General features: G+C 39.2%; 1 protein-coding gene across 1 annotated transcript in view; it reads right to left on the reverse strand.

Annotated features, from left to right (window-relative positions):
* Positions 1 to 637: 637 nt before the first annotated feature.
* LOC124129060 (microfibril-associated glycoprotein 4-like) overlaps positions 638 to 26429 on the reverse strand; it is a 36418-nt gene continuing 10626 nt past the window's right edge. Inside the window, exons 3-6 of the mRNA XM_048402808.1 lie at positions 10824 to 10942; positions 10099 to 10195; positions 8323 to 8487; positions 638 to 6904 (exon numbers count right to left, since the gene is read on the reverse strand). Of these exons, the coding sequence (XP_048258765.1) occupies positions 6666 to 6904; positions 8323 to 8487; positions 10099 to 10195; positions 10824 to 10942 (620 nt within the window). The 3' untranslated portion in view covers positions 638 to 6665. The remainder of the gene's footprint in view (positions 6905 to 8322; positions 8488 to 10098; positions 10196 to 10823; positions 10943 to 26429) is intronic.

A 26429-nucleotide genomic window follows, 5' to 3' on the forward strand; every position in this document is an offset into this window, starting at 1 on the left:
ATTTATGTAAAAGCTGGCGTCTCTTTCTTAAAATATCATGGCAGGCTTTGGAAGAATAAAAGCTAAGGTCCGGGCTGGATAAAATACATAAAAACTGCCCACTGGGTTGTTTACTTATAAAATCCTGAACAGTACGAATGCACTGTTTATAAAGTAAATCTCTGACATCTTTGTATAAGGGGCAAAATAAAAGAACATGTATTTCGTCTTCGACTTTATCTGTACAGTTAAAACAATAACGTTGACTAAAAGGTATATTTTCGTAGCGCCCCGTTTCTACACGTAAAGGAGCAACCCAACAACGGAACTTGACATTAGGCACTTCTGTGGCCACGGGAGAGTGGGTATTTTAGATATTGTTCTGAGGAATACTTTATTTTGTATTGTTTATAAATTCTCAATTTATTCCTTTCGTGGTTTCGTGCAGATGTATCTTTTAAAAGCAGATTTTTCCATTTTGTTATATATTCTTCAAAGACTGATGTCTTCACTGTTTTTACAAATAGCCTGGTTTCAATAGGCATCTCTACATTACAAAAGTGACCTAGGTCCATGTTACGTAGACGGGATGTTACCCTGAAGTTCCAACTTTCCCTTTTACACTGTTCCGTCCACCTGAATATTCTATTAGAAGAAGAAGGAGAAGAAGAACTTTTATTTGCATGAAGGCCTCGGGCCCATATACAATTACAGTTCACAATATACCAATTGTTCACAGATGCAACGGTAAAGTAACGTGACACATGACTTATGTCATAATTGAATTGTACTACTTGTTCTTTTTGCATAAGCGTAATATATAGGAAACGTGATAAACTGCTAAAGACTGCTTCATTGTTATTACACATTATAGATTTGAAATGGTTCAAGCTAGGATATCGACAAAGTTTTGCCGTTAAGTATTATTTTCTGAGATCATTATAACTTGAACAAATGAGTAAAAAATGAAATTCATCCTCTATACCATTATTGCAGACTGGACATTTTCGAAAAGACTTTTCTATCGACAGATATTTGCCTTCATTATTCTTCAATTTTAAAAGACCTGCTCTAAATCTTACAATTATGATTCTAAATTTTCTTTCATTACAAAACTGAAAGATATTTTTCAGGTTCTAAAAGACTTTTAAACTCTGCATATAAATGATATATTGAACTAGAGTGTAAGACTGATCTCCAGTTTTGGTAAAAGATGTTTATACAAGTATCCTTCAAAAGTCGTAGAAATGAAAGCTGGTTCCCAACTGTTTGCGATATCCATCCAAAACCAAAGCCATGGGAAAAAAGAAGTTCTTACAGGCTAATAGATGAACTTTTTCCAATTTGTCATATTGCTGAAATCCCCACACTTCAGAGCCATATAAAAATCTAGGTTGTATTTGCGAATCGAATATCTTAAAAAACACTGACTTTGAAATAAGATCAATTTTACTTAAAGTTGCAATCAATTCGATCAAAGCTCTTTTTGCACTTAGTGCTAGATCAGATATGCTATTACTGAATTTTCCTGATGAATAAAGAGGTAAACCAAGATATTTGTAGCTTGACACTACCTCAACCTCCCCCCCCCCCTCCTATAATATCAAATATCATTTTTTGAAAGCACCCCACCTCGTCTGAATCCAACAACTTTTGTTTTTCCCAGATTTACCGTTAAATTCCATTTTTCTGTGTGGGTTTCTAGAATATTCAACTGAGTCTATAGCCCCGTGACACTATCTGATGTTAAAATAACATCGTCGGCAAACAACAATAACAGTATCTCTATTAAATCAGGGAATAACTGTACATTATGCTTTCCACTAGAAATAACTTCATTTGATAATTCGCTTATGAAAAGTGAAAACAGTAATGGACTCAAAATACATCCTTGTCGTAGACCAGTAGGGCAGTCAAAATAATCTGTGAAACCTAGATCACATTTTACACACGATTTAACACTTTTATATAAACTTCTTAAAGCTTTTAACATTTTACTACTTATACCATAAGACATTAAGAGATTCAACAACTTATCACGGTTAACAAAATCAAAAGCCTTTCAAAATCTACAAATGCAGCATAAAGTTTTGATTTCTTTTTACATAAACATTTCTGAATAATAGCATACAGAGTAAATATGTGGTCAGTGGTTGCATAACCCTTTCTGAAACCGGCCTGTGTTTCTGGTATTCTGTTCTTGATGTTTGCCCATATAGTTAGTCGTTTACTTAAAACAGACGTGTAAACTTTACCTATAACACTGAAAAGTGAAATACCGCGATAGTTATCAGGATTACTTTTCTCTCCTTTTTTATGAACAGGAATGATAATAGCTTTTGATCAAACATCAGGAAAAACACCAGACTCAAATATTCTATTAAATAACACATTCAAAAAGGGCATGACATCAGAGACTTTTAACATTTCAATTACCACATCATCTATACCTGAAGCTTTGCCATCTTTCAAATGAGATATAGCATTATGTATCTCTTCATCGGTTATAGTGGAGTCCAATATATACTCTTCCACATTGTTTACCACATTAGCAAAGTTGGGTTCTAAATTTACTTCGTTGTCTACATTCGATGAGGAGACATTCTGATCACATAAGATATCAGCATTGAACACATTGCTAAAAATGTTGACTTTTGGCAGACAAATTTATATCTATTCCATAAAGTACAGTATTGTCTTCTGAATAAGTTTGATTAATATCTCCGAAATAGTCTAAGATATTTCTTAGCTTTATGCTTAGCTATCCTACACTCATAACTGTAAAATCCATTTCTAACATTTTTATGGTAAACTGTTTTTTTCATACAACTTGCAGCATCTAGCAAAGTGGAAACAAACATATCAAGAGCTGAATTGATGTTGACATTAACGCTAGCCATGAGATTAGCAGAAGTTGCAAAATAGATCGATTTAAGGTTGTCAACAAATGTATTGACATTATCCACATTCCACTGGTATTTGGATGATCTACATTCTGTTGAATCATCTACTTCTACCTTACTAATGGGTGGCCTGTTAAAATATAGCAACAAGGGCATATGTTTTGAATCTAGCCTCTGTTCGACTGTGAAGCGAGTGAAGTATTCAAAAAGAGCAGGAGAGGCAATAAAATAATCAACAACACTACAACCTTGGTCAGATACATAAGTAAATTCCCCCTGCTCATCCCCCTTGAACCTCCCATTTAAGACATAAATGTTGAATGCAAAACAAAAATCTAACAACATTTTACCAAATCTATTCATAAATGTATCCGTTGAAGATCTCTCCACGACATGCACAGGTTCCTCCTCGGGGAATACACTTGTTTCCTCATCATTACCCGGCTCAGGGTGATTATTGTTATTACCAGTACGTTCATTTAAATCACCACATACCGGTACGTAAAAATCTAACAGTTCAGATGAATGTTCAATCAACCACTGTTCCTGTTGTTCAAAACTTGTTCTTTTTCCTGAGGTATCATAGTAGTTTGATCCATATGGCGGTATGTACATTCCAAATAAAAGAATATCTTTATCACAACCGAATAGGCATTTAGATAATTTTATGCAAATGGCATTATCAAAAGACAAGGGGTATTGAACGCAATAAGAAGATAAAGCTTTCTTCACATACATACATACCCCACCTGACAGTCTACCGTAATTTGCAATTTTATGAGCTTTGGCAAAGTAAATATCATAATCATTTAGTTCAGGAGCATCAACAGTTTTATCAAGGAAAGTTTCTGGTAAAATAACAATATCAAAGCTTCTAATATATTCAATGAATTCATTGTCCTCTAACTTCTTACGAAGACCTCCAATGTTCCATGACAAAATTGAGCAACACTTATCACCATTGTAACCAGATCCAGGGCCCTGGCCACACCCTCAACTTCTCTTAGTGCTCGATCGTGAAACACTCTTAGAATCTCTATGGGTAAACTGAGTCCTGTCACTGTTGTCCTCTTCCTGTGAAGCTGTTTTCCGTGCTGTCCTTTCTGCATAGGTGTCCTGTTGTGTAGATGTCTGTTGACGTCGCTGCCTAGTTTCCCGACCTCTCGCTTGATCCTGTTCCAAAGGCTTGGTGAATTTCGTTCTATTTTGAGGTATGCAATTAACCCCTTTTCTCTCATCTTAGAAATATTTTCGCGCTGTCGCTTCGTGAGATCATTGGCAATACCAATGTTTGCATTTTGTAGATTTTTTCGTGACTGAAGAGCTAATATTTTGTCCTCTGTAAAGGAAAACTTAGCGATTAATGGGCGTGGGCTGTCTTGACCATCCGATCATTTTGGTCCAATGCGATGCGCCCTTAAAATGTCTTCCTTCTTCCAGGTCTTCTCCTTCGCGTGGCTATTGAGTGTTGTGATCACAGCTTCTTTAGAGGTGTCATAATCTTCCTTACTTGACTCCTGTATCCCGTAGAACACAACGTTGTCCCGCCTACTAAAGGCATCAAGCCTGTTCACACTATTTTCAACAGCACCAAGACCACGATCTAACATTTCAGTTTTCTCATGTAAGGCATCTATATCACTATACATGATTTCCTGCTTATGCTTAAGGCAATTGACGTCAGTTTGGATACTCTTAACTGCTGTTCCAAGTTAGAGCATTTGACGCCGACCTGATCTAGTTGAGATTTAAGCCCATTCACAGACCCCTCTATAGAAGATCTAAATTCACGCATTTTCTCCAAAATCGCTGTTTTCATAGTATCGAGGTCTGACATTGTCACTGGCCCTTGAATATTCTATTGTTTAAACGCCTCTGTGATGTGTTACACATTCTGGCCCAGTGTCTACACACAGCTGCCCACTGTCTCACTATTGGAGGTACCCAGCCACTTTCACCATTTACTGCTACATTTGGGGCACACTTTCCGAGTCCCAAAAAGAAACGTATAGCTCTGTGGTGTAGAGCGTTTACTGCTGAATACTCTGCTGCTCCGTAGCTCAGCACCGACCATATCATTGTATCATAAAGTTTGGTATATACATTAAATGGCATACCACCTTGTGCTTTACATTTTGAAAATCTCTGGATGTAGGTATAAACACTGAGCAATCCTTTGTGACCTAGGTAAAATATAAAACGTCAACGCCAGAGAATAACCAGTCTGGATTAACCACCCAAACAAATTCCACTCGGCGCAAAAGACACAACAGCAGTGAAATTACATGAATTGGCCACTGTAAGGCAATGGTGACACAAGGTGTTTGCGAAAACAATAATATGAGCATACTCTGGGCTACCGGTACCACCCTCCACTCTCACAATATGCATACAAGTAAGCGTTAAACTTTGCTGGGGGACGCCGCACAGCAGTTCCCCTGTCGTGAGACGGCGACATGTAAACAAACCAGACAATCAAGTGATGGACTAGAACATTCTTCGACACAATAGCGCACTTAATGACGTTGATGAAAGCTTAACCACACACGCCTTTGATAGAGCTATACAAATGTGCTGTACATAAATTTCGTCTTAGTACGACGCATGACCGCATTTGAAAAGGGTAGAAGGTTTGTCAAATGAAGAACAATGTACTGTAACAAAGGACTATTGAGACCAGAGCTTGCGGGACTGCCACCAGGTTCGGCTTTAGGACCTCTGTTATTTTTAGTAATCATAAATGATATAGTGGAAAATTCCATTATTTGCTGATAATATATATATATATTAATGTCCCGGAATCATCAAGCACTTTTCTAAATAGCGACATAGAATCGTTATCAACATGGGCAAAAGCGTATGTAGATCATTTTGATCCTAACCGAACATTACCATTTTCTTTTTTAGAAATAAAACTCAAATGCCAAATATCTTCATGGATGACATCAGGATTGAATCAGTTTTTGCTCATAAACATCTTGGATAAATTTTGCAGTGTAATGGTCAGTGGGGAACCCATATCAATGATATTATTACAACTGTGATCTCAATGATGTTATTACAACTGTGATCTCAATGATAGATTATTTACGAAGTTTGAAATGTCGCCTTCAGAACAATATCCTTCTGATACTATGTACTTTAAAATATGAAATTAATCCGACGTCGACCCCTGGCCTAATCTTCATCATAAAATAAACGTGAGTAGCCCTTCCTTTTTTTAAAACTATAGGAACTAATCATCAAACGATAACACCAAGACGGCAGACTAAGAATGCAATGCGACTCTTGCTCTGAAGTTGTTTGATCAAGGTTACAACATTGAAATCCTCATTAAAGCTTCAACATGTGTTATGGTAGACTTGTGGACACTACGAAATTTGACGGATGAGTGACCAAATATTGATATGCCTGTACAAGAATCAACAGTTAAAACATTTATACATTCGATCGTTCCCAGGAAGTGCGTTGTACTTACATATGTTCTAAACATTATACATATGTGCACTGAACATGTCTTTGAAAACTAATTTTGCATGTTGACCAATCCAGCATTTGTTTTTGCAAATAAATATTGTTCACATCACTGTGACCTGTCTGATAATTTAAGTTCAGTGCTGTAGTTTTGTGCAGTCTTAATTATGCACACTCTGCATTGTTGTGTAAGAATGTGTTCCTTCTAGCACAGTCCACAAATTGGCCTTCACACTCTGTCGTGCATAACACACCAGTTTACGGTAGAACGCCTGTCCCCATTGAGTAGTATACATTTCCGTCAGAGGTTTACGCAGGTTGAATTTTCATTTCCGAGAATCGAAGAGAGTAATAATATCCCTTCCACTTGGACCAGCACACTCCGGATGCGTAGTTCGTGTTGTTGTATTGGCCGTTGAGCTGAGAGGAGTGACACGATCCATACCACCAGCCACTAGGGTAGAGAGCGCCACAGTTTGACGAGTGGGCGTCGTTGTCTCGGTCAAGGGTTGTAAAATTGCGACCGTTTCCATATGAGAAACTGTCCTCTGTCAAAAAAGACATAATGTGTTTGAGCTGCTATACATATCCATATCAGTTCATGGGTAAATCGAAACTTTCGTGGCCTCATAGATATTGCTTTGTGTAATGTGAGGTTTCGAAACGTATCTGAAGAATATCATCTCGTGAACATATAACATTGAGTGATAGACATTTTGACATTGTTGGCGATCATTTAACCAACTGCTAGCGGTTACCCCACTTGTCAGAGTCACATAACTGATCACCAAATTCATTTATAATAGTGAAGAAAAAAGGTTTATCAAATCATGTTACCTGTGACATTCCTGAAGTAACATTTCTTGGTAAGTCACGGTTCACAATTCACCTAAGGCCAACTTAAATGTCAAATTTATTTCTTCATGTGATTTAATTCATAAAAAAACTTGTGCCAAAAGAATTGTTGATGGACTAAAACTCTAATCACCCTTAAGATCACTATTGCTATTGGAATCAATATTGGGTCAGTACAGTTGATCGCAACTAACACTCCATATGAGCAGGTTGTGTGCAACATGTGTACTCAGAAGTTTGACACCAAATCAGAAATTGAGCCGAGTGGAAATATACGAGGACCTTTGTGAGCAATTATCCCCATAATCCTAGTCATATTTAAAAGACGAGACCTGGATATGTCCCTTTGATCAAAACATCCGAGGAGAAGTGAAAATATTTGTCTCAACCCCTACAAAAGAAGTTCAATCGGGTGACGTCAGTTGGTATGTCATGGATTAGGTTATCTGGACATTTGAGGATATTCATGATTGACTTTCAATGGACAATGCTACACCACAGAACTACATCCGCCGAGAGAAGCTATCAAAGAAAAACGCCTAGAAAAGTTCCGATCAGCTGTGCTACTGCTTCAGGCCAATGCGCTGTGTACACGTCATAATTTACAGTGGCTTTGAATTACCTTACCGTATCACTTACTCCCCTGACCTCGCACTCTTTGACTTATGTCTTTTCCCAAAACTCAATTACAGACGTGTTACCAGTAACCACAAGTTTCGTCAATCATGGTAAAGTCTCAAAAATTATACAAAGTCTATATTGCCTGATCACCAGCTGGTTATTGACAATGAAAGGGACTCAAACTGTCGAATGATTTGCAGTACTTTTAATCGCTGAAGATTTCTAGGACAAGAAATGTCAATGGCTTCAAATACATCCCAAGGCATTGATAATAAATAATTTATTGGTACAACAAATGTTGACTGCTTTTCTCAATTCAGGAACAATACCGGTGCCCCTTAATCTTTTTTGAGTAAATATTGTGGTTGGTACTTTCAAGAGAATGTATTGTTATTAACCGAAAGTACGGAGTTAACCATCGTGAAAGAAGGGAGAAACACATGCAATACATCGGGCACGGAGTGGTAAAGGCCAACCGGAAAATACTCACGACACTCTCCCGTGTAGCCACTGGTGGACAGCATGTATAATCCATCCTCGTCGGCTAGAGCGAATTGGTCATAGGTGGACACACAGGTATTGTCTTCAAAGTCTGCTAGGTCGATACGAAGCTTGTAGTCTTTCTGAGACGTTAGCCAATGGATGTAATCATTGCCTTAAACACAGAGATAATGTGAATCGGATTTAAACAGATATATTTGCCATTCTTAATAAATAGTATCAAGGGGTGGGTTTATCACCACGTACGAATATTGATTCCTAGACGTTTCAAAATGTCCGGAGGTGCTAAAACAAAATCTTGATCACGGAGGTACATGTAGTGGATATATCTCTGAGTGATGAGCGGATGAGGGAGTTTCGTTTGAACATTGTTTCAGTGATCCCACGGTGTGTCACGAAAGACTGGCGTGAGACGTTTACCAATTTGGTGAAACCCAAGAGGACGAGTTTGGTGCTGACAATCCTAGAAGCATAATCAGGACGAACCGGGATTCGAACCCACGATCACAAGTAATCAGAACGGCTTAGATGACTAGACTGCACATGCCTCCTCAAAATGATGAGGTTCGCGGGTCTTATCACATGGTCTTTGTCAAGTTTTTAAGGACATATTATCTCAAAGTGATAATGTAAAGGATATCCTAATCGACAGACGGACATAACTTCTCGGAACTGGCTGATACTGTTACAGTTCCTTTCCCGACGGCCAGAATGATGACCTCACTGACTTCACTGGAATACCAACCCCTCTAAGTGAATTTGATATTATAATACACACTGTCACCTGACACTAGTTTTAAAGTCGCATCTGACTGTGCCAATATGAGACACTAAACAAAGACACAAATACATTATCTGTATGGAATACAGTTACGGACATTCTCGCGTACTCGTTTTCTAGCGATCCTGACCTTTGCAAGCAAGCTAATATGCAAATAATTCGAGAATTCAACAGCGGGAAAACGCGCGATTTGGCCAAAGCTCGCGATCTCGTATTGTCGTGTTTTTTGTACATAGTACTTTTTTGTAAAAGAATGAGAACATGAGAATGCGGCATTTGGACATGATGTAAAATACCACAATCTCGACTTTCCAAATCTGGCCATATAATACGAAATCGTGAGAACGCGAGAATGTGACGTTTTGTCTTCTCGCGCTCTCGCACTTTTGTCATGTGTAGTTAATTTGACAAGAACGCAACAATGTCCCTTTCAGTATTTAATACACGTGATTAGCAAGTAATGACATGGAAAGGTCACCTCTTAACCAGTGAACCGTCGTGTCACGGAGGCATTAGTAAGAGATATTGTAAGCAGCTGTATAAACACATTTGTTCGACCGATATTTAATATGCACAGGGAAAAGGCAAGTTTGACTGTTATTCAGAAGAAAGACTGATCCTGGGATATTTTAGTACTTTTTGTTTAATATCAATTCTACAATATACACTATAGTTACGTCCCCATTGGCGGATAGTCTGGAAGTCACTGGGAAAAACTGGGAACAAGTACAATGATAACATACATGAATGTTACAAACCATCAGATAAGGGACTTCATTGGTAAAGAAATCACATTTGACTTTTCATTCTATTTTAAAATTCAGCATTTACTACAATTCACAAGCTTTCATTCATTGTTATTACACAGATACATAGTGATACAAACTGACGTCAAAGCACAATTGTATCCCAGAACCCATAAAGTCCTTTTTCTCCTGGTGGGTCACATATAATGTTATATATACTCTCTGGTCTGTATCATACCTAGCCAAAATTCAGTCCCCAAATAGCCGAATCCTTCTTTATACTCGTCCCAGGTTCTCTTAAAATCCACCGACCCATCCATTCGCCTCTGAATTACCTGCAGAAAAAGATTTGTTACCATTAAACGTCTTGACAATACAAACATGTGTAGCAATGGCAAATTCTAGATTTCTTATCTGTGCATGAGAGGAACCTACTTCTCATACCCTGCTGTAATGTAGCAATATACAGCTACATATGGACTTATTACTAAGCAGCCGGTGTCATGTGACAAACAGGTGGTCTGATCACTAAACACCTAGCTACACGTGACATACAGGTGAACCCATCACTAAACACCTTGCTGCAACACACGCAACAGACAGATGAATCCACAACTCAATCTCTAGCTGCAGATGACATGCAGGTGAAACAAACAGCAACAATATGCGGGAGTTGAGCATTGTTCTAACGCTTCAAACACTGCTTAAGTTGAAATAATACGGAGTGACAACATACTGCAAAATGTGTTGCAAAATAACGCTATAAATTCGGCATTAGTCCAGACCAGTACAAACAACCACAGCCACACAGCGTGCATGTACTTCGTTATGTAAGTGCAATAATCTTGAACGCGACGTTAACCCCTATTTCACCGCACCATTCGTCCATGTTACAGTGAACAAATACTGGTATTTACACCTGTAAATGATCAGAATTCATGTAGTGTGTGGACCTGTACTTACCAACCAGCCCCCGCCTGGTGTCTTCATGTCACAGTACACCTTGACAGTTGCATCTCCACCTCCTGGAGTCACGGTATAGAGACCGTCCACGACGCCGTACTTATAGGCGTCCGAGCAATCTAACAAACAAATGAAGACAACAGTTCACGAAGCTGTACTAATAGGCGTCCGAGCAATCTAACAAACAAATGAAGACAACAGTCAACGACGTCGTACTGATAGGCGTCTGAGCAATCTGGCACTCCTGAAGAGCAACCTTCACGTGGCGAGTGCTAGGTAACGCTTATCGCTCTTCCCCCGTGTGGACTCGGGGTAGAATGTGTCCTCAGCACCCCATTGCTTGTTGTACGAGGCTACTAAATTTGGCAACCTGTTTGCGCCTCTGTGTCGGGGGAGGACGGGATTCTGATGGTTGAGGGCACTGGAGCCTGGAAGGTGTTCCTTTTGCCCAACACTTCGACCCTTACTTCACCTAGACGAGTGGTAGAATTGGCCCGTTCCTATCAATCGGCTGGTCACGCCATGCCCAGTGCATGGAATAATTGAATGGAATAAGTTCGAAATATATCAAACTAATTTTGATCAGGATATTTTATAACCTTGATTATGTGAGTTTCACTTTTGCCTAGAGTCCTTTGCCAGTAGGCGGTGGCTCATGGACCAATCTGGTACTTTCGACCTCTGAGTTCTGATGGTCTTAATAAAGAATAAATCAATTTGTCATATCTAAATCCAGTGCAGGTATTTGTGGTGAAGTCAAGAATGTTTCACGGATCCGGAGTGGTTCTGGTTTGGTAGAGCGTGCACGGAGACAGCAAGGTGTTAATCTTTTGAAATGTACTACTTTTGCAAATACTGAAGCTGCTGTCTTTGCGCACAGAATGCTAAACTCAAGTCGACAGAGTCCGTTGTCTGACAGAATTGACAGAAGAGGAAACTCTTGATGAAATCAAAGATCAACCTGTGACTTCGATTTCAGTGAAACGTTTTACAAGAAATGATGGAGAAAACATTGTCCAAACAAATACATATTTGTTCACTTTTTCACTTTCGACCATACCCCAATCTATAAAGGCAGGTTATTTTAACATCGGAGTGGAAGTGTATGTCCCCAATCCACTCCGATGTTACAAGTGTCAGAAGTTTGGACACGGCTCCAAGTCATGCGATCGGCCGATTGTTTTTCACCGTTGTGGTGGAAATCATGACGCCTCAGATTGTACAGCTGACCCCAACTGTGCTAATTGTATGGATAAATATGTTGCGTCTTCAAAATCATGTCCTCTTTGAAATCATGAAAAAGATATATTAACAGTCGAATGTCAAAACAACATTTCTTTTCAGGAGGCTAAAAAAGTCTTTGCCAGTCGGTCACCTCCATCTGCACAAACCTATGCTGCTGCTGTCCCTCGACTTTCTACCACAAGATCTATAGAATGTCAAACTGACTTTCACTGACTGCACACTCTGAACACCCTGTGCCTATGGTTACAACATCTGAGAGTCAGACAAATAATTCAGATACTCAATCATGTGGCATCTCTTCAGTATCTCAGGTTGTGACTCAGGCTATGGCCCCATCTAAACCAACTCCTGAAGTACCAGCAAGTATGTATCAACTGAAATGCCCAAGAAACAAAAGAAAAAACTGAAAACATCTGTAGATGTTCATAATTTCTTTGACCCTCACGAGATGGATGTTACTCCATCTTCCAACAGTAGTGACTCCTCTTCACGTTCAAAAGAGCGATCTCCTATAGAACCATCTTGAACCATTTAAATATACTTCTATGGAATTGCAGAGCACTTAGGCACAATTTTAATGTACTACAGTTATTAACAACAGATTTAATTCCATCAGCAATTTGTTTACAAGAGACGTACCTCAAACATACAGATAAATGTGATTTGAGGCAGTATAGTTCCTATCATTCCTTCTCTCCTCCGGGCGAGAAAGCTACTGGAGGTGCTTCTATTTTGGTGCGGCGGCGCGTTGTTCAAAGTTCCGTTCCGCTTAACACAAATCTTGAAGCAGTTGCAGTTAGATTTACACTGCATATTGCCTTCACACTTTTCTCCTTATAGGAGTCTTCAGCGGAATGACCACAAGAAAAAATAATTTTGTATATTTGGTATTTCAAAAATATACAATTTTGTATAGTTGGTATTTCCAAAACTATACAATTTTGTATATATATGGATAGATTTTACCACTGCTTCATTGAATTTTTTGAACTCGTAAGAGGTTTTCTTGGGGTTTGAAACTAATGTTACCGAACAGTATTTTTGCACGTGACAATAACACGTTAATACTATTTCATTATGGCAACTATATTTGGAGTGTTATGAAATAAGTTTTATTTCTTTATGTTGACAGCATTTTACATAAGAAATAGAACATTTGTGCAGATTTTAGTAACAGATAATGTAAATAATACCGCTGTCTTAATTAGATTGTGGTTTGAAAAAGCACTGTTTGTATAACGAAAGGCTGCTGCTGTTTTAATTAGGTCGGAGTTAGAAAAGCACTGTTTGTTTAACGAAAGGCTGCTGCTGTATAAACTTAATTGGGGATAGAAAAGCACTGTTTGTATAATGAAAGGCTGCCGCTGTCTTAGCTAGGTCGGGGTTAGAAAAGCACTGTTTGTATGGGGAAAGGCTGCCGCTGTCTTAACTAAATCGGGGTTAGAAAAAACACTGTTTGTATAGCGAATGACAGACGCTGTCTTAAATAAATCGGGGTTAGAAAAGCACTGGTTGTATAACGAGAGGCTGTCACTGTCTAAACTAGAATAACCACTAAACGGAATAGCAAGAGAGTAGCCTTTTAGCGATTGTCACGATCATTGCAAAATAATAGATAAAAAATCCATGAATTTAAAATTGTACAAGGAAACATATATAGGAAACACATCGTTGGAATAAATTCCTATTATATTACGTTCACGACATTAGTTCTGGAGTTTTCAAAGTAAAATTTAATATATATGTTTCTGTGATTTCATGTAATGGTGATTCTAAATATGAAATATTAGTTGATATTGTTTGTCAAACAGTTGTACACACCGTCCATTGTGATACTTCTACTTAAGGATGTTTGTTTAGTCAATTGGCATTCGTTCATTGTAAACAAGGATCATTAGTGTGAAAGGATTACTAAGTTTGTCATCCAGTATAATGCACTTCCACGATTAGCATAATTAGAACAGAGTTTGTAATTAGGTACATCCGGACTCCAGTTAATCAAGGCAGCTACATCAGTTGAGAGTGTGAGCAACTGGAGAAGAGGCGAGCAACTCAATGTGATTAATGAATTAGTGGAATTTTAATAAATAAACGAACGCCTGTCGCCAAAATGCATTCGAACATTGAACACGCACAATCGCAGATTTCTATGGTACATTTGAGGGTGAACGTGAACGAAGCCGTGCAGGATGCCTAACAGCGATTTGTCTTGAGAACACATAGCGAGCTCAGGTGAGTTTATTAATGATGATATTTTTATTCATTCATAGATATGGCGATCATGAGCACTGACACTATATGTGTTCGCAATAGAACATTTGGAAGACTAGACACATATTGATTCACTATATGACTACATCAAATCCAGTATTTGTTTAATGCAACAGGTTTAAAGCATTCAAAATTGTGCATTATTATAAAATACAATGTGTGTCGCTTCGTCTCCCATGTAAAATACATTAATTATTTGTTTTAAATATAATTTAATATTACTATAAGTTTTACATTATAACTAAAATTTTTGAGTCTTGCATGTCGAGCCAACAAACTATGTACATATTATTCACAATGGAATTTCTGTTTACTGTGTTTGCGGTGGGGTCCAGACAATTCCCCAAAGGGACAATTCCAAATACTACTGCGTAAAATATTAATGCTGAATTGGAGAAAATTACCAAATGGATGAAAGTAAGTAAAATTGAATCCAGAGAAAACAGAAGCTTTCTATTTCACGTTAAATTAAAGTCTTCCCAAGTGCAAAACCTAATCTTAAAATGAAAGGAATTAATATTTATGACTTTGGGAATAATATTTCAGTCAGATTCTGATATTGACGAGTTAAAAGAAATTCCCTATGATTAATTGCCTTAGAAGTCTTAGATACCTTTCTGGTGTCCACCGCCGTAAACCATAATCACTCACTCAGTTAAATAACTCCTTTCACATAAATCGTTAGAAGTTATGAACAAGCATATAATGCCCATATTTGGGATAATTGTACCAAGAACAAGAATTAATCCTAGAATGTTTCCACTAAGATTCATTCCGGACGCTGAAATATTGCCGATAAGACGTTAAATTTTAACTCACTCACTCAATACGGACTATACGGACTATTTGTGGGGCGATAAGGGGTACAAGCCACGAGAAAATATATAGAGAAACTAACACAGCCATTACACCTTTTTACAAGATAGAAAACATCTTTGCTGTTAGTAATTACATTTATAGAAATCAAACCAATATACAGGCTATATGTTGTAGAACAGAATGCTTTGCCAAGTTATTCCTACCTGATACCATTAATAATTGGAATAGTCATCTGATATAGAGGATTATTAAACTTGGACAGTGTGACTTATATACAGTTAAGCCATGATACCAGATTTTGTCACATAATCCTTTATCGCCTCGGACTCGGTTGTAGTGATTTAAACTTCCATCGGCTTAAAAGACAATATATTAAGAAACGATTCGCCTTTCTATTCTAAAGGCTAAGTGAGTTTATATTCAGTGGTTTATGGGAAACAATTTGTCAATTTAGCTATTTTGAAATCGGTCCATGTACATCCTACGTTCGGGTGAATTTGCACAAATGTTATAACTTAAGAATTAATTCATATTTTAAGACACGTATTAAGTATTAAACAGTTAAATAGCTTTTCTTAGTAATTGAACACCTTTCCATCGACCGCACCAAACTGTTGACCAATCGTTTTTCATGTATTCTACGTCAAATAAGATCAGAACACCTGTATAATTACAACATCCCCAGGATACCAATAACAACGAAATGTACAAATTAACAAACATGACCAACATTATTATTTCATGATAATGTAGGTGTCATGCATGTAATTATAGCTATATGTGTTACGTGTAATGTGTTATGCAATTTGTGTATTCACGAAATAACATTCAACAAGTCGGGTGATTAAGGATTGATGCATTTGTATTTCATATAAATCAATGAATTACATTATTTTCTTAATCGTGTTCGAAATACGCATAATGTCGGAAAGCGCAAGTTAAATTCCCAAATACTGACTTCGTTCCTAAATAAATCACAACCTTCACTTATAATTGTATCACTGTATCACTTTAAATTTTAATGATGTAAATCACGTATCTGTCACTTTTTAATGTAGAATACGTCAGTCACTCAACCAGTTCCACTATTATTTTCCCAAAAGATCAAAGATTAAAAACAGTTATCAAGATTTAATTTCCATATCGTTAGATATATTTAATCTTAACATTGAAACATCTTCATGTATTATTCTGTATTGAATGACATTAGATATATGCTCCTATACCGCCGCTGGTGTCTTAATTTGCGAGAATTAAACATTTAGTTTGCATCCAACCATGCGCGTCCCAAATTATACAGCGTCAAGCTTTCAGAGCTCCAAATAAGTTTTCCAAAGTAGAAATTAAGCAAAATGAATATTTATCAAGTTTCCTTTTTTCCTAGAACATATGCATGCTGTTATGGTTTTTCAAAAAAAAATCTTCCTTCTCTCTGTTGTTTACAATATTAAAACAACAAGTACTATAAAATATAATACGGAAATATATTACATATCATTTACGCATCCGGCTGCTCACAAAACAATGCTATTAAACAATATTTGTGTCCCAGGGACTGAATACCAATTAGACCAAGCCAGCTCTACAGATACTGACTCTCTCAAAGACAGCAAGCTACATTATACAGTTAATTGAAAACTGTAATCTCAAACATATCTAATGCTACTTCAACACTTTATCATATACTTAGCAGTTGAATATTCTGTAAAATTGAAATTAATCCTCTATTAGTTTACAGTGACGATTCTTGCAGGCTATATAATGCAGGCACGGCCCGTTATGTATCATTCAATCTTTATCTTTCTCACTTTTTTATAAAGGCATAATGATCGATAATCTCTTCTGTTGCAGTGTGAAATGTTAATTTATTGTGAGTAAGGCTAATCCCTTTCTCCAGATATAAATTGATCACTCACCAACAACTGACAAGGGATTACTCCTCGTTAAGGCAATACTAAGTGATACAATATACTGCAGATTAATTAACTAATTAAGGGTTAAATGAGATTGTTTACTCAGAGTGTGATGTAATCCGTTTGATGTCGAATTACAAAGAGTGAATCTTCAAAAAGGGTAAGCATACCCAACACTACCAGTAGCACCTGGCATTTCCAAATAGTGTTGTTCTAATACATCAAGCTATAATACTGACACGTTGCTTAAGGGTTATCGGAATAAATTTGAATTTGATTTTCACATATTCTCCTCCATTGCTCATGAGCATATACATGGATATACATACATATGCATTACAAATGTATTTTGTCTCAAAAGCCAAAATGGTTGGTTGTTTAAATAGTGACACTTGAATAAACTATTCTTCTTCTTCTTCTTTTTGTTCATTGTCAAGATGCTGTGTATTACTTCCCAGACTGATGACATGTGTAAATTTTTTATCTTCAAATATCACGATGTGCCCACTGATACCGTCATTATGTTGATTGCCTGATTGTTTAGAACTATCAGTCGCGATATGTTATATGATTGCTTTGTATAACATCGGCATGCTGTTCACTTTCATTGGGACTGGATGCTTTGCACAATAGCGATAGTATCTCACTGTCAATTATTTTTTTATCATTTGCATTTACATAAGTAAAGAACATATCAATTTAATCTGAATACGTCAATGTGTCAATTTCTTGTTCTAAAAAGTACAGGTATAAGTATTCATATTCGACTTCTTATCATTTGTATTTGTAAGAATTTTTTAAAATTTTCTTGCGCCTGTTGTACATTACATTTATGGTCGTAGTTTATTGACTTTGCTAACAATATTAGACTGAGCCCCAAGAAATGTTTTGGGTTCCAGCCACTAATGCCTAAGTCCACTTTTGCCTACAAATAAATAAAACAGTGTGGAATAAATCCTACACAATGAAAACAACATACCCATGCTAGGAATGAACTCTTTGAAATTTCTTAAAAATCATCAAATATCTGCTGGTGTATAAATTATAAGAACTAATGCAATGATGCAGAAATGATGCACTGATAGTAGGTGTCGCTGAAAATCACTGGTGCATGACTTTGTTTATTGTAGGCCGTAGGCATTAGTGGATGTAGGCATTAGTGGACGAGGACGCCACATGGGAGCAATACTGCCACAAACGTGCAATGTCCCGTGCAATGTTGAAGCATATTGAGAAAAGCATACCTTTGTACTTATTATCTTTTGTAAAACATAAAACATTAATACAACATATATCCCCGTGTTATGGGTTTTGGGACGCTGAATAAACATTCATAGTTTTTTCACATGAACAACTGTAAAACATCTCATTCACAACTTTATCATAAAAAAAGTCATTATTGGATTATTAACAATTTCTGTGTGACCTCCCCGTACAAACGAATCCAAGCTCAGCACAAATTGATTTCAACACTTTCAAAACAGAAGTCACCGCCAATGCAATCACCCCCGACAGCTAATCCTCTCTGTGCATTTGACCATAACGTCTACTCACATACCAAGCACCGCGCCAGGAAAAGTACCAGACGCCTCAATCGCTTACCCGTCAATATCATTGCAAGGAGAGTATGTACTCCCGCTAACAGTGTGGAGTACTAATTAAACATTCCAGTAATGTTACACGCCACTATATCAGTTTTTTTGTAACTTGCTGATACTATTTTGCACATACAAAACAACTATCCTCCTTTACATACATATACAAAGAAACACAGTGCTCAACTTTAAACACTTCAATTTGCATATATATATAATAATTATACACAAATACATAACAATTATCTCCCTTTACCAATATATACAAAGAAAACAAATTTGGATATACCATATATACAAATTTGTATATTTTTGTATATGTCGTATATACAAACTTGTATATTTTTGTATATATCATCATTCCAATCTTGTATATCCTTTGGAAATATCATCTTTCCAAAGGATATACAAGCTTGTATACGTGTATATGGATTTATTTTGCAGTGGACCTTCAAAAGCTATACGACCAACTCCCAAAGCCCTGTATCATCATGGGTGGTCTAAATGGGCATAATCCTTTATGGGGAAGTTTTATCATTAATCAAAAGGGAAAAGTGTTTGCGATAATAATATATGGAACTTTAATGATGATTCAGACTAACTTAATTACACCCTGCTACTGGTACATATTCATCATTAGATCTGTCTCTGACGGATTCAGTTTTGTTAAATGAATTCTCATTGTCAGTCCACGATGACCTATGTGGAAGTGACCATTTCCCCACTGTTCTGAAACCAATTAATCCTACTGATGATCCACCTTCACCTCGATGGACTTTTATGAAGGCTGATTGGCTTTCAGAATTTCAGAATGTTATTGACCCAATTCAGTTGTTCTCATATCAACTGAATGGATTGCTTATGAATCAATCCCACGTGTTCGTAACCCATGGTTTGATGATAATTGTAAACAAGCTAGGAAATATAAGAAGGCAGAATAATCCTTTCGTAAACATCCTACTGTCCATAACTTAAACACTGTCAAATGCTAAGGCAAGACGTATATTCAAACAAAATAAACGTCCATCATGGAAGAATTATTTCTCAAAAATAAACTCTCGTACCCCTATGTCCAAGGTTTGGAACATGATTTAAAGAACATAGGCAAGGGATCACATTCTACGGCTAACCATCTAAAGGATGGCAATACTTTGCTGACTGATAAATCTGATATTGCCAATAGACTTGGGAAAACATTATCTCAACATTCATCTTCATCTAATTACCTTCCTGAATTAAAAAAAAATATCAGCTCCAACAGGAAAAGAAAAACATTAATTTGGTTTTGATTACAATTAAGTATTTTCACTACATGAGCTACAAACTGCTTTAGGGCAAGCTCCTGATACAGCAGCAGGCGCTTATAATATTCATTATCAGCTACTAAAACACTTGCCCGAATCATGCCTTGAAACGATATTGAATATATTCCATGATATTTGGACATCAGGGAACTTGCCGCCTTCATGGCATAATGCCACTGTTGTTCCCATACCCAAACCTGGACGGGACCATTCTAATCCATCAAAAGCTGTGTTTGTAAAACTATGGAACACATGGTAAATAGTCAATAAGTGTGGTACTTGGAAACAAATAATCTTTTAAACCAATATACCATGTGGTTTTCGGAAAAACAGGAGTACTATCGATCATTTGGTGAGTCTAGAATCGTTCATTAAAAAATCAATTGTAAATAGACAACATGCTGTATCAATATTTTTCGATTTAGCAAAAGCTAAATACAATATGGAAACATGGTATTTTAAGAGTTCTTGATGCTTTTGGTTAAAGAGGCCGTCTGCTTCATTTTATATCTCAGTTTTTAACAGACAGGCAATTTCAAGTCCGAGTGGGTTCTACCCTGCCTGATCATTATAATCAGGGTGAGGGTGTCCCACCAGGTAGTATTTTGTCTGTCGATCTATTCAGTATAAAAAGTAACAATTTGTCAAAAGTTTTAACTGATTCAGTAGATGGATCACTTTTGTGGATGATTTTCATATATCTTGTCGTAGTAAAAATATGCACACAATAGAAAGGCAATTACAATTTTGTCTAAATATAATTACCAATTGGTGTCTAGAAAACAGGTTTAAATTTTCCAAATAATAAAAATTACTGTATACTTTTCTGCAGAAAATATAAACCACATAACTAATTTAAGCCTACTGTTCAGGATGTCATTCTTTAGGCCTCCGAGCAATCTAACTTATATTAGTCTACAGTTTACGATGTCGTACTTTAGGCCTCCGAGCAATCTAACTTATAGTAGCCTACAGTTCACGATCTGGTACTTTAGGCCTCGGAGCAATCTAACATACATGAGTGGACTTCAATCCATAAAATACTGTCTATGCCCTTTCCAAACTATACCAAGACTATAACGACCGGTGCACGTCATAGCCAAAGAAATCCAGACCCTACACTATATTGATCCATATTTGCCCCCAAGCAATCGCGATAAGCTAAGTAAATTGGGGTGTATCCATGTGCTTCATATTTCAAGATTTCCAGGAATATTTTACAAATATACGGGGAGACCCAAGAATGGACCCGTGTGGAAAGTCAAACTCGAGGTTAGACATGGATGACAAGAAAACTCCACCGCCCTTGAGAAAAGAAACATTTTCGTTTTTTTACACGTTTGAGGTATGGGATGGTTGTATTGAAGACAAAGTAAGAAATTAAAAACAAAAGACAATTATAAGAAGGCATTGTAACTGATCTACCTAAATCTGTACCTAGGCATTCTATATGCAGTAAACTACGGTTATAACGAACTCAAAGGGACCACTAATTTTAATTCGTTATAACCGTAGTTCGTTATAAGCATATGTACAACATATATACAGCAAATGGACGGAACCAAGATATAGTTCGTTATGTCCCTCAGGTCGTTATAAACGTAGTTTACTGTATTACGAAACCGGTTGGTAGAGAACATTGTACTATATACGGCGCCCCTGTGTAATAGACGGTCCCTTGTACCAGTGCACATGCGCAATCGGAACCGGAACCAGATATAATTATAAACACGCCCGTGTTTCAACCTGTTCGATACTTGTTTAGTTATTGTCATTTCACGCTGATTTTCTCAAGTAAAGTGATCGAACAAATGGAACTCTGTTCTTATCTATAACTAAACAAGTTGAGGCAGTCAAGCGGATATCGTCAGTGCTGAGGAAGACACGACTTGGTGCAAACGGACCACGAGAACGTCGACAGGTACCGTACCCAACCGAAGCCCCCGGAACACTGTATACACGTCTGTAATACCGAAATTAGGACATTCGCTACAGAATAACAGTCCCGATGGCGCCTATGAATGTGGAGTGCCCGATCGAGGGTGGTGACCATATAGCTACGCACGCAGAGGCGACAGTGGTGGCGGCCATGCTGAGTATCGAGGCCAAGGAGTCTGGGAAGCGCTCGGCATCGCGCCTACTCGACGCTAAGATCACAGATGCCATCAATAGTCCCTATCGGCGGGGGATACGACAAGACGTCCGCACCAGGGGAGGAGCCAGGCCAGAGAAACCGAAAGCCAAGCCCGAAGGGGTATGCACCTACTGCGGTGAGGTGGGCCACAGCAAGACACCTCAGTGGCGCGCATGGAAAAAAGTGCCGGAAATGTGGCCGCCAGAACCACCTCGAAAAGATGTGCCTAAACGGCCGACCGACTAGGCCCCCATCGGGGGAGACCGACGGGATGTACGACGAGCATGCGGCAGCCTTCGTAGAGCTATGCACGGTCACCATGGCCAGCGCGGACAACAAGTTACACACACTCCCCCTCGATCACCACCTGTACGATGATATGTGCGATAAGTGGATGAAACGTGTGTCAAGCCTGCAGCCATACGTCAACCTCACTCTGACCACTGAGTGTGAAGATTACAAAGCGCTAGTTTTTGACCTCCTGAAATGCACTTGCCGACACGGGGTGCCATAGCTGCCTGATCGACATTAAGGTTGCCTAACAAATGGGCCTGAGTACAGAGGACCTCATACCCGTATCCATGACCATGAAGGCTGCAAACAACAAGGGAATTCGTATTCTTGGAGCCGTGGTGGTAAGATTCGCTGGTAACATTGACGACGCTCGGAGATTGGAGACGCGCCAAATCACGTACATGACGGACACTTCGGACCGCATATTCCTTTCCGTGCAGACTGCGTGGACCGAGGAATGATTTCGGAAAAGTTGTCAACACTTGGGGAGGTGAACCTAGCGACCTCGGAATTGTGTGACTGCCCGCAACGTGCGGAACCGGCGACCAAGCCGACAACACTCCCCATGCTGGCGACAGAAGCTAACAGAGAAGCACTACAGAAACACTTACTCAAGATGTACGCTCAGAGCACATTGAATACGTGCCCACACCAGCCCCTACCGAGAATGACCGGCCTGCCGTTACGTCTTATGCTTGATGATGTCACACTCCAATTGTTGTGGACGTACACCGGCGAGACGAAGTAAAAGCAGGCCTTGAACAGGACGTTAGTCTCGGCGTGTTGGAGGAAGTACCCATTGGCACTCCGGTGACATGGTGTCACTGCATGGTAATCTGCGCGAAAAAGAATGGCAAGCCGCGACGCACAGTCGACTTCCAGGCCTTGAACAAGCATGCATTCCCGGAGACCCACCACACCCAATCCCCGTTCCACCAGGCGAGACGCGTACCTAACGGGAAGCGCAAGACAGTGTTCGGTTACCGAATGGAACGGTTACCACAGTGTTCCACTACACGAGGACGACCGCCTCAAGACGACCTTCATCACTCCATGGGCTCGCTACTGGTACCTGTCGGCCTCACAAGGGTACATGGCATCGGGGGACGGTTCCAGACGGTACGACGAGATCGTCGAGGACGTTGAAACCAAGTCCAAGCGCGTGGACGATGCGCTACTATGGGCAGATACGATTAAGGGGAGCTACTTCCAGGCGGTCACTTGTTGGCTAGATATATGCGGCTGGAATGGAATCATCCTCATACCGGAAAATTTTGTCTTCTCCGCACCCACGGTGGGCTTCAGGATCACCATGACCGACGTGCGACCGTACAGCCGCTATCTGGAGGCAATCCATGATTTCCCACAACCGCGTAACGTCACAGATGTCAGATCGTGGTTCGGACTGGTCAACCAACTGGCCTACGCCTTCAGCATGGCCGAGCGAATGCAGCCATTCCAGAAGCTCCTGAAAAGTGGAGAACGTTTCGAGTGGTCCTCAGAGTGAGAGGCCATATTCCTCGAGTCGAAGGATGTGATCGTTCGAGTGCGGTGACAAGACCAAGCCAACCTGCATCGCCACGGACTGATCGAGAGAACGTAACATCAACAGATTCTATACAAGCACAGAGTAGTGACGGTTGACCGGTACACGAACTGGCCGATCATCTCGGTATGGACAGGTGGTGCCACCGGCCTCATAAACCACTTACATCGCGCCTTCGTGACGTACGGGACGCCAGAAGAGCTCTCATCGGACGGGGGGCTGGAGTTCACCTCGACCGAGACCAGGTCCTTCCTGCACAGATGGGGCGTAAAACAAGGTCTATCAACGGTGGCCTTCCCCCACAGCAACTGTCGTGCGGAGATTGGTGTGAAGACGATGAAACGACTTATCACTGACAACAACGGCCCGCAGGGAGAACTTGACACTGACGCTGTGCAGAGAGTGATACTACAATATCGTAACACACCTGACCCTGACACGAAGCTCACCCCGTCAATGTGTGTCTTCGGCCGCCGGATACGTGATTTCATCCTGATTATCCCCGGGAAGTACAGACCACACGAGACTTGGCGTGAGACACTCAAAGCAAGGGAGGAAGCCCTCCGCAAACGCCACATCCGCACAGCTGACACCTGGGCGGAGCACACTAAACGCCTTCCGCCACACGCGGTAGGGACTTAGTCCGTGTACAGAACCAGACCGGATCCCACCCCAACAAATGGGACAAGACGGGCAGTATCTTGAAGGTACGCCAACACGACCAATACGCAATCAAGATTGACCGCTCGGGCAGAGTCACACTTCGGAATAGGAAATTCCTGCGCAAGTTCAGCCCAGTTCACAACGACCAGCCGCCACCACGATCAATCTATGACGACATTGCAACCCGCATCACTGTAGCAGCACCCGTCATGACAACGCAGCTACCTGCCTTCGACAGCAAGCCCACGACGAAGACAGGAACCACAAGGCCGCCGGTACAGACGTCAGTAAGCACACCTCGGCGCAAGACACCACCCGATTCAGTCACGCCAGCAGCACCAGGGCGAGGCACACCGAGGCGCAGGATCATTCAGTCGCCACCACCGGCCCCTGAAACCCTGAGAGCCCCAACCTCACCGGAGCTCGATGTGATACCACCAGCACCAGCACCGGGTCTACGCCGATCCACCAGAGTAACCAGCGTACCTACTTGGCACAAGACTACTCCATGGAATAGTCATATGATGGGTTATATAGACGTTCGTTCACATCCATTAAACTTTATAATGGAATATTGCTGAGTGTGCGGCGTTAAACAACACTCCAGCCGACCAACGAAACCGGCTGGGAACCCTTAGATCAGCGCAGAAAGGAACGTTAACCTTGAGTTTTCGTCAAAAATAATGAAAATGTCTCGGATTATATTACAGATACCAAAAACCGTTGCTTCAAACATATCATACAGTCCTAAAAACTTCAGTGTTCCTTTCACAAGATTAAGGCATTCTTGCGAATCCTTTTACCCATCAACTATCCGATTGGGCAGCTCTATTCCATTATTAGATTGACATTCTATAATTTCTTGTTTTGAAATTGTTTTTACGTGTCACTCTCATACTCCCAATTGCATTATGATTTACATAGAACTGGTACAAAAAAACACCCGAACTGTGCGTGTTCAAATACATGTCAAAATGCATGACATTATTTCATGAAATCTCATTGTTAAGTGATCAACATGATATGTACTTACCTGTTATGTACCTGATTATATTGATTATATTACTTGAAAAGAAAAAAACAATATTTGGAAGATAACATTAAGTCGTCGAAAGAATTTTGGACAACCCTCCACAGACTAAATCCACATTATGAGTTTAAAAATAATATTGAAATTGATAAATGGTATGATTATTTCAAAAATATGTTTAGTGGTAATGGTGTTAGGGATGATACCTTCTTTGAATTAACAGATCAGGAAACATGTGACAATGACATAACTGCTACAATTCTTGACTCGCCAATCACAAGAGAGGAAATTCAAAAAGCTATCTACGATTTGAAAAACAGCAAGAGTTCCGGCATAGATGGTTTAATTCCAGAGTTATTTTTAACATTCTGTTAATATTCTACTCCCATACCTTGAATTACTGTTTAATATGATTTTAGAAACGTCTTATTTCCCAAAAGAGTGGACTATCGGTGTGATTATTCCACTACATAAATCAGGATCACGTACCGATACAAAAAAATATCGAGGCATTACCCTTCTGAGTGTTTTTAGCAAAATTTTTGTCTCTATTATTAATAAAAGGCTCACGGTCAGATTCATTAGATAAAATTTCGGAAGAACACGCAGGTTTAAGACAAGGGTACTCAACCACGGAAAATATTTTAGTACTTAATGTGATTATTCACAAATACATGCAGTGGAAAATGTTATGCAATTTTTGTAGGTTTCAAAAAAGCGTTTGATTCTGTAAACAGAAATATAATGTAGTCATTGTTTCTTTCAAATGGTGTGAGTAATAAAATGGGTAAA

Source organism: Haliotis rufescens, unplaced genomic scaffold (assembly GCF_023055435.1).
Source record: "Haliotis rufescens isolate VD_foot unplaced genomic scaffold, xgHalRufe1.0.p SCAF_29, whole genome shotgun sequence".
Taxonomy (NCBI): Eukaryota; Metazoa; Mollusca; class Gastropoda; order Lepetellida; family Haliotidae; genus Haliotis; species Haliotis rufescens.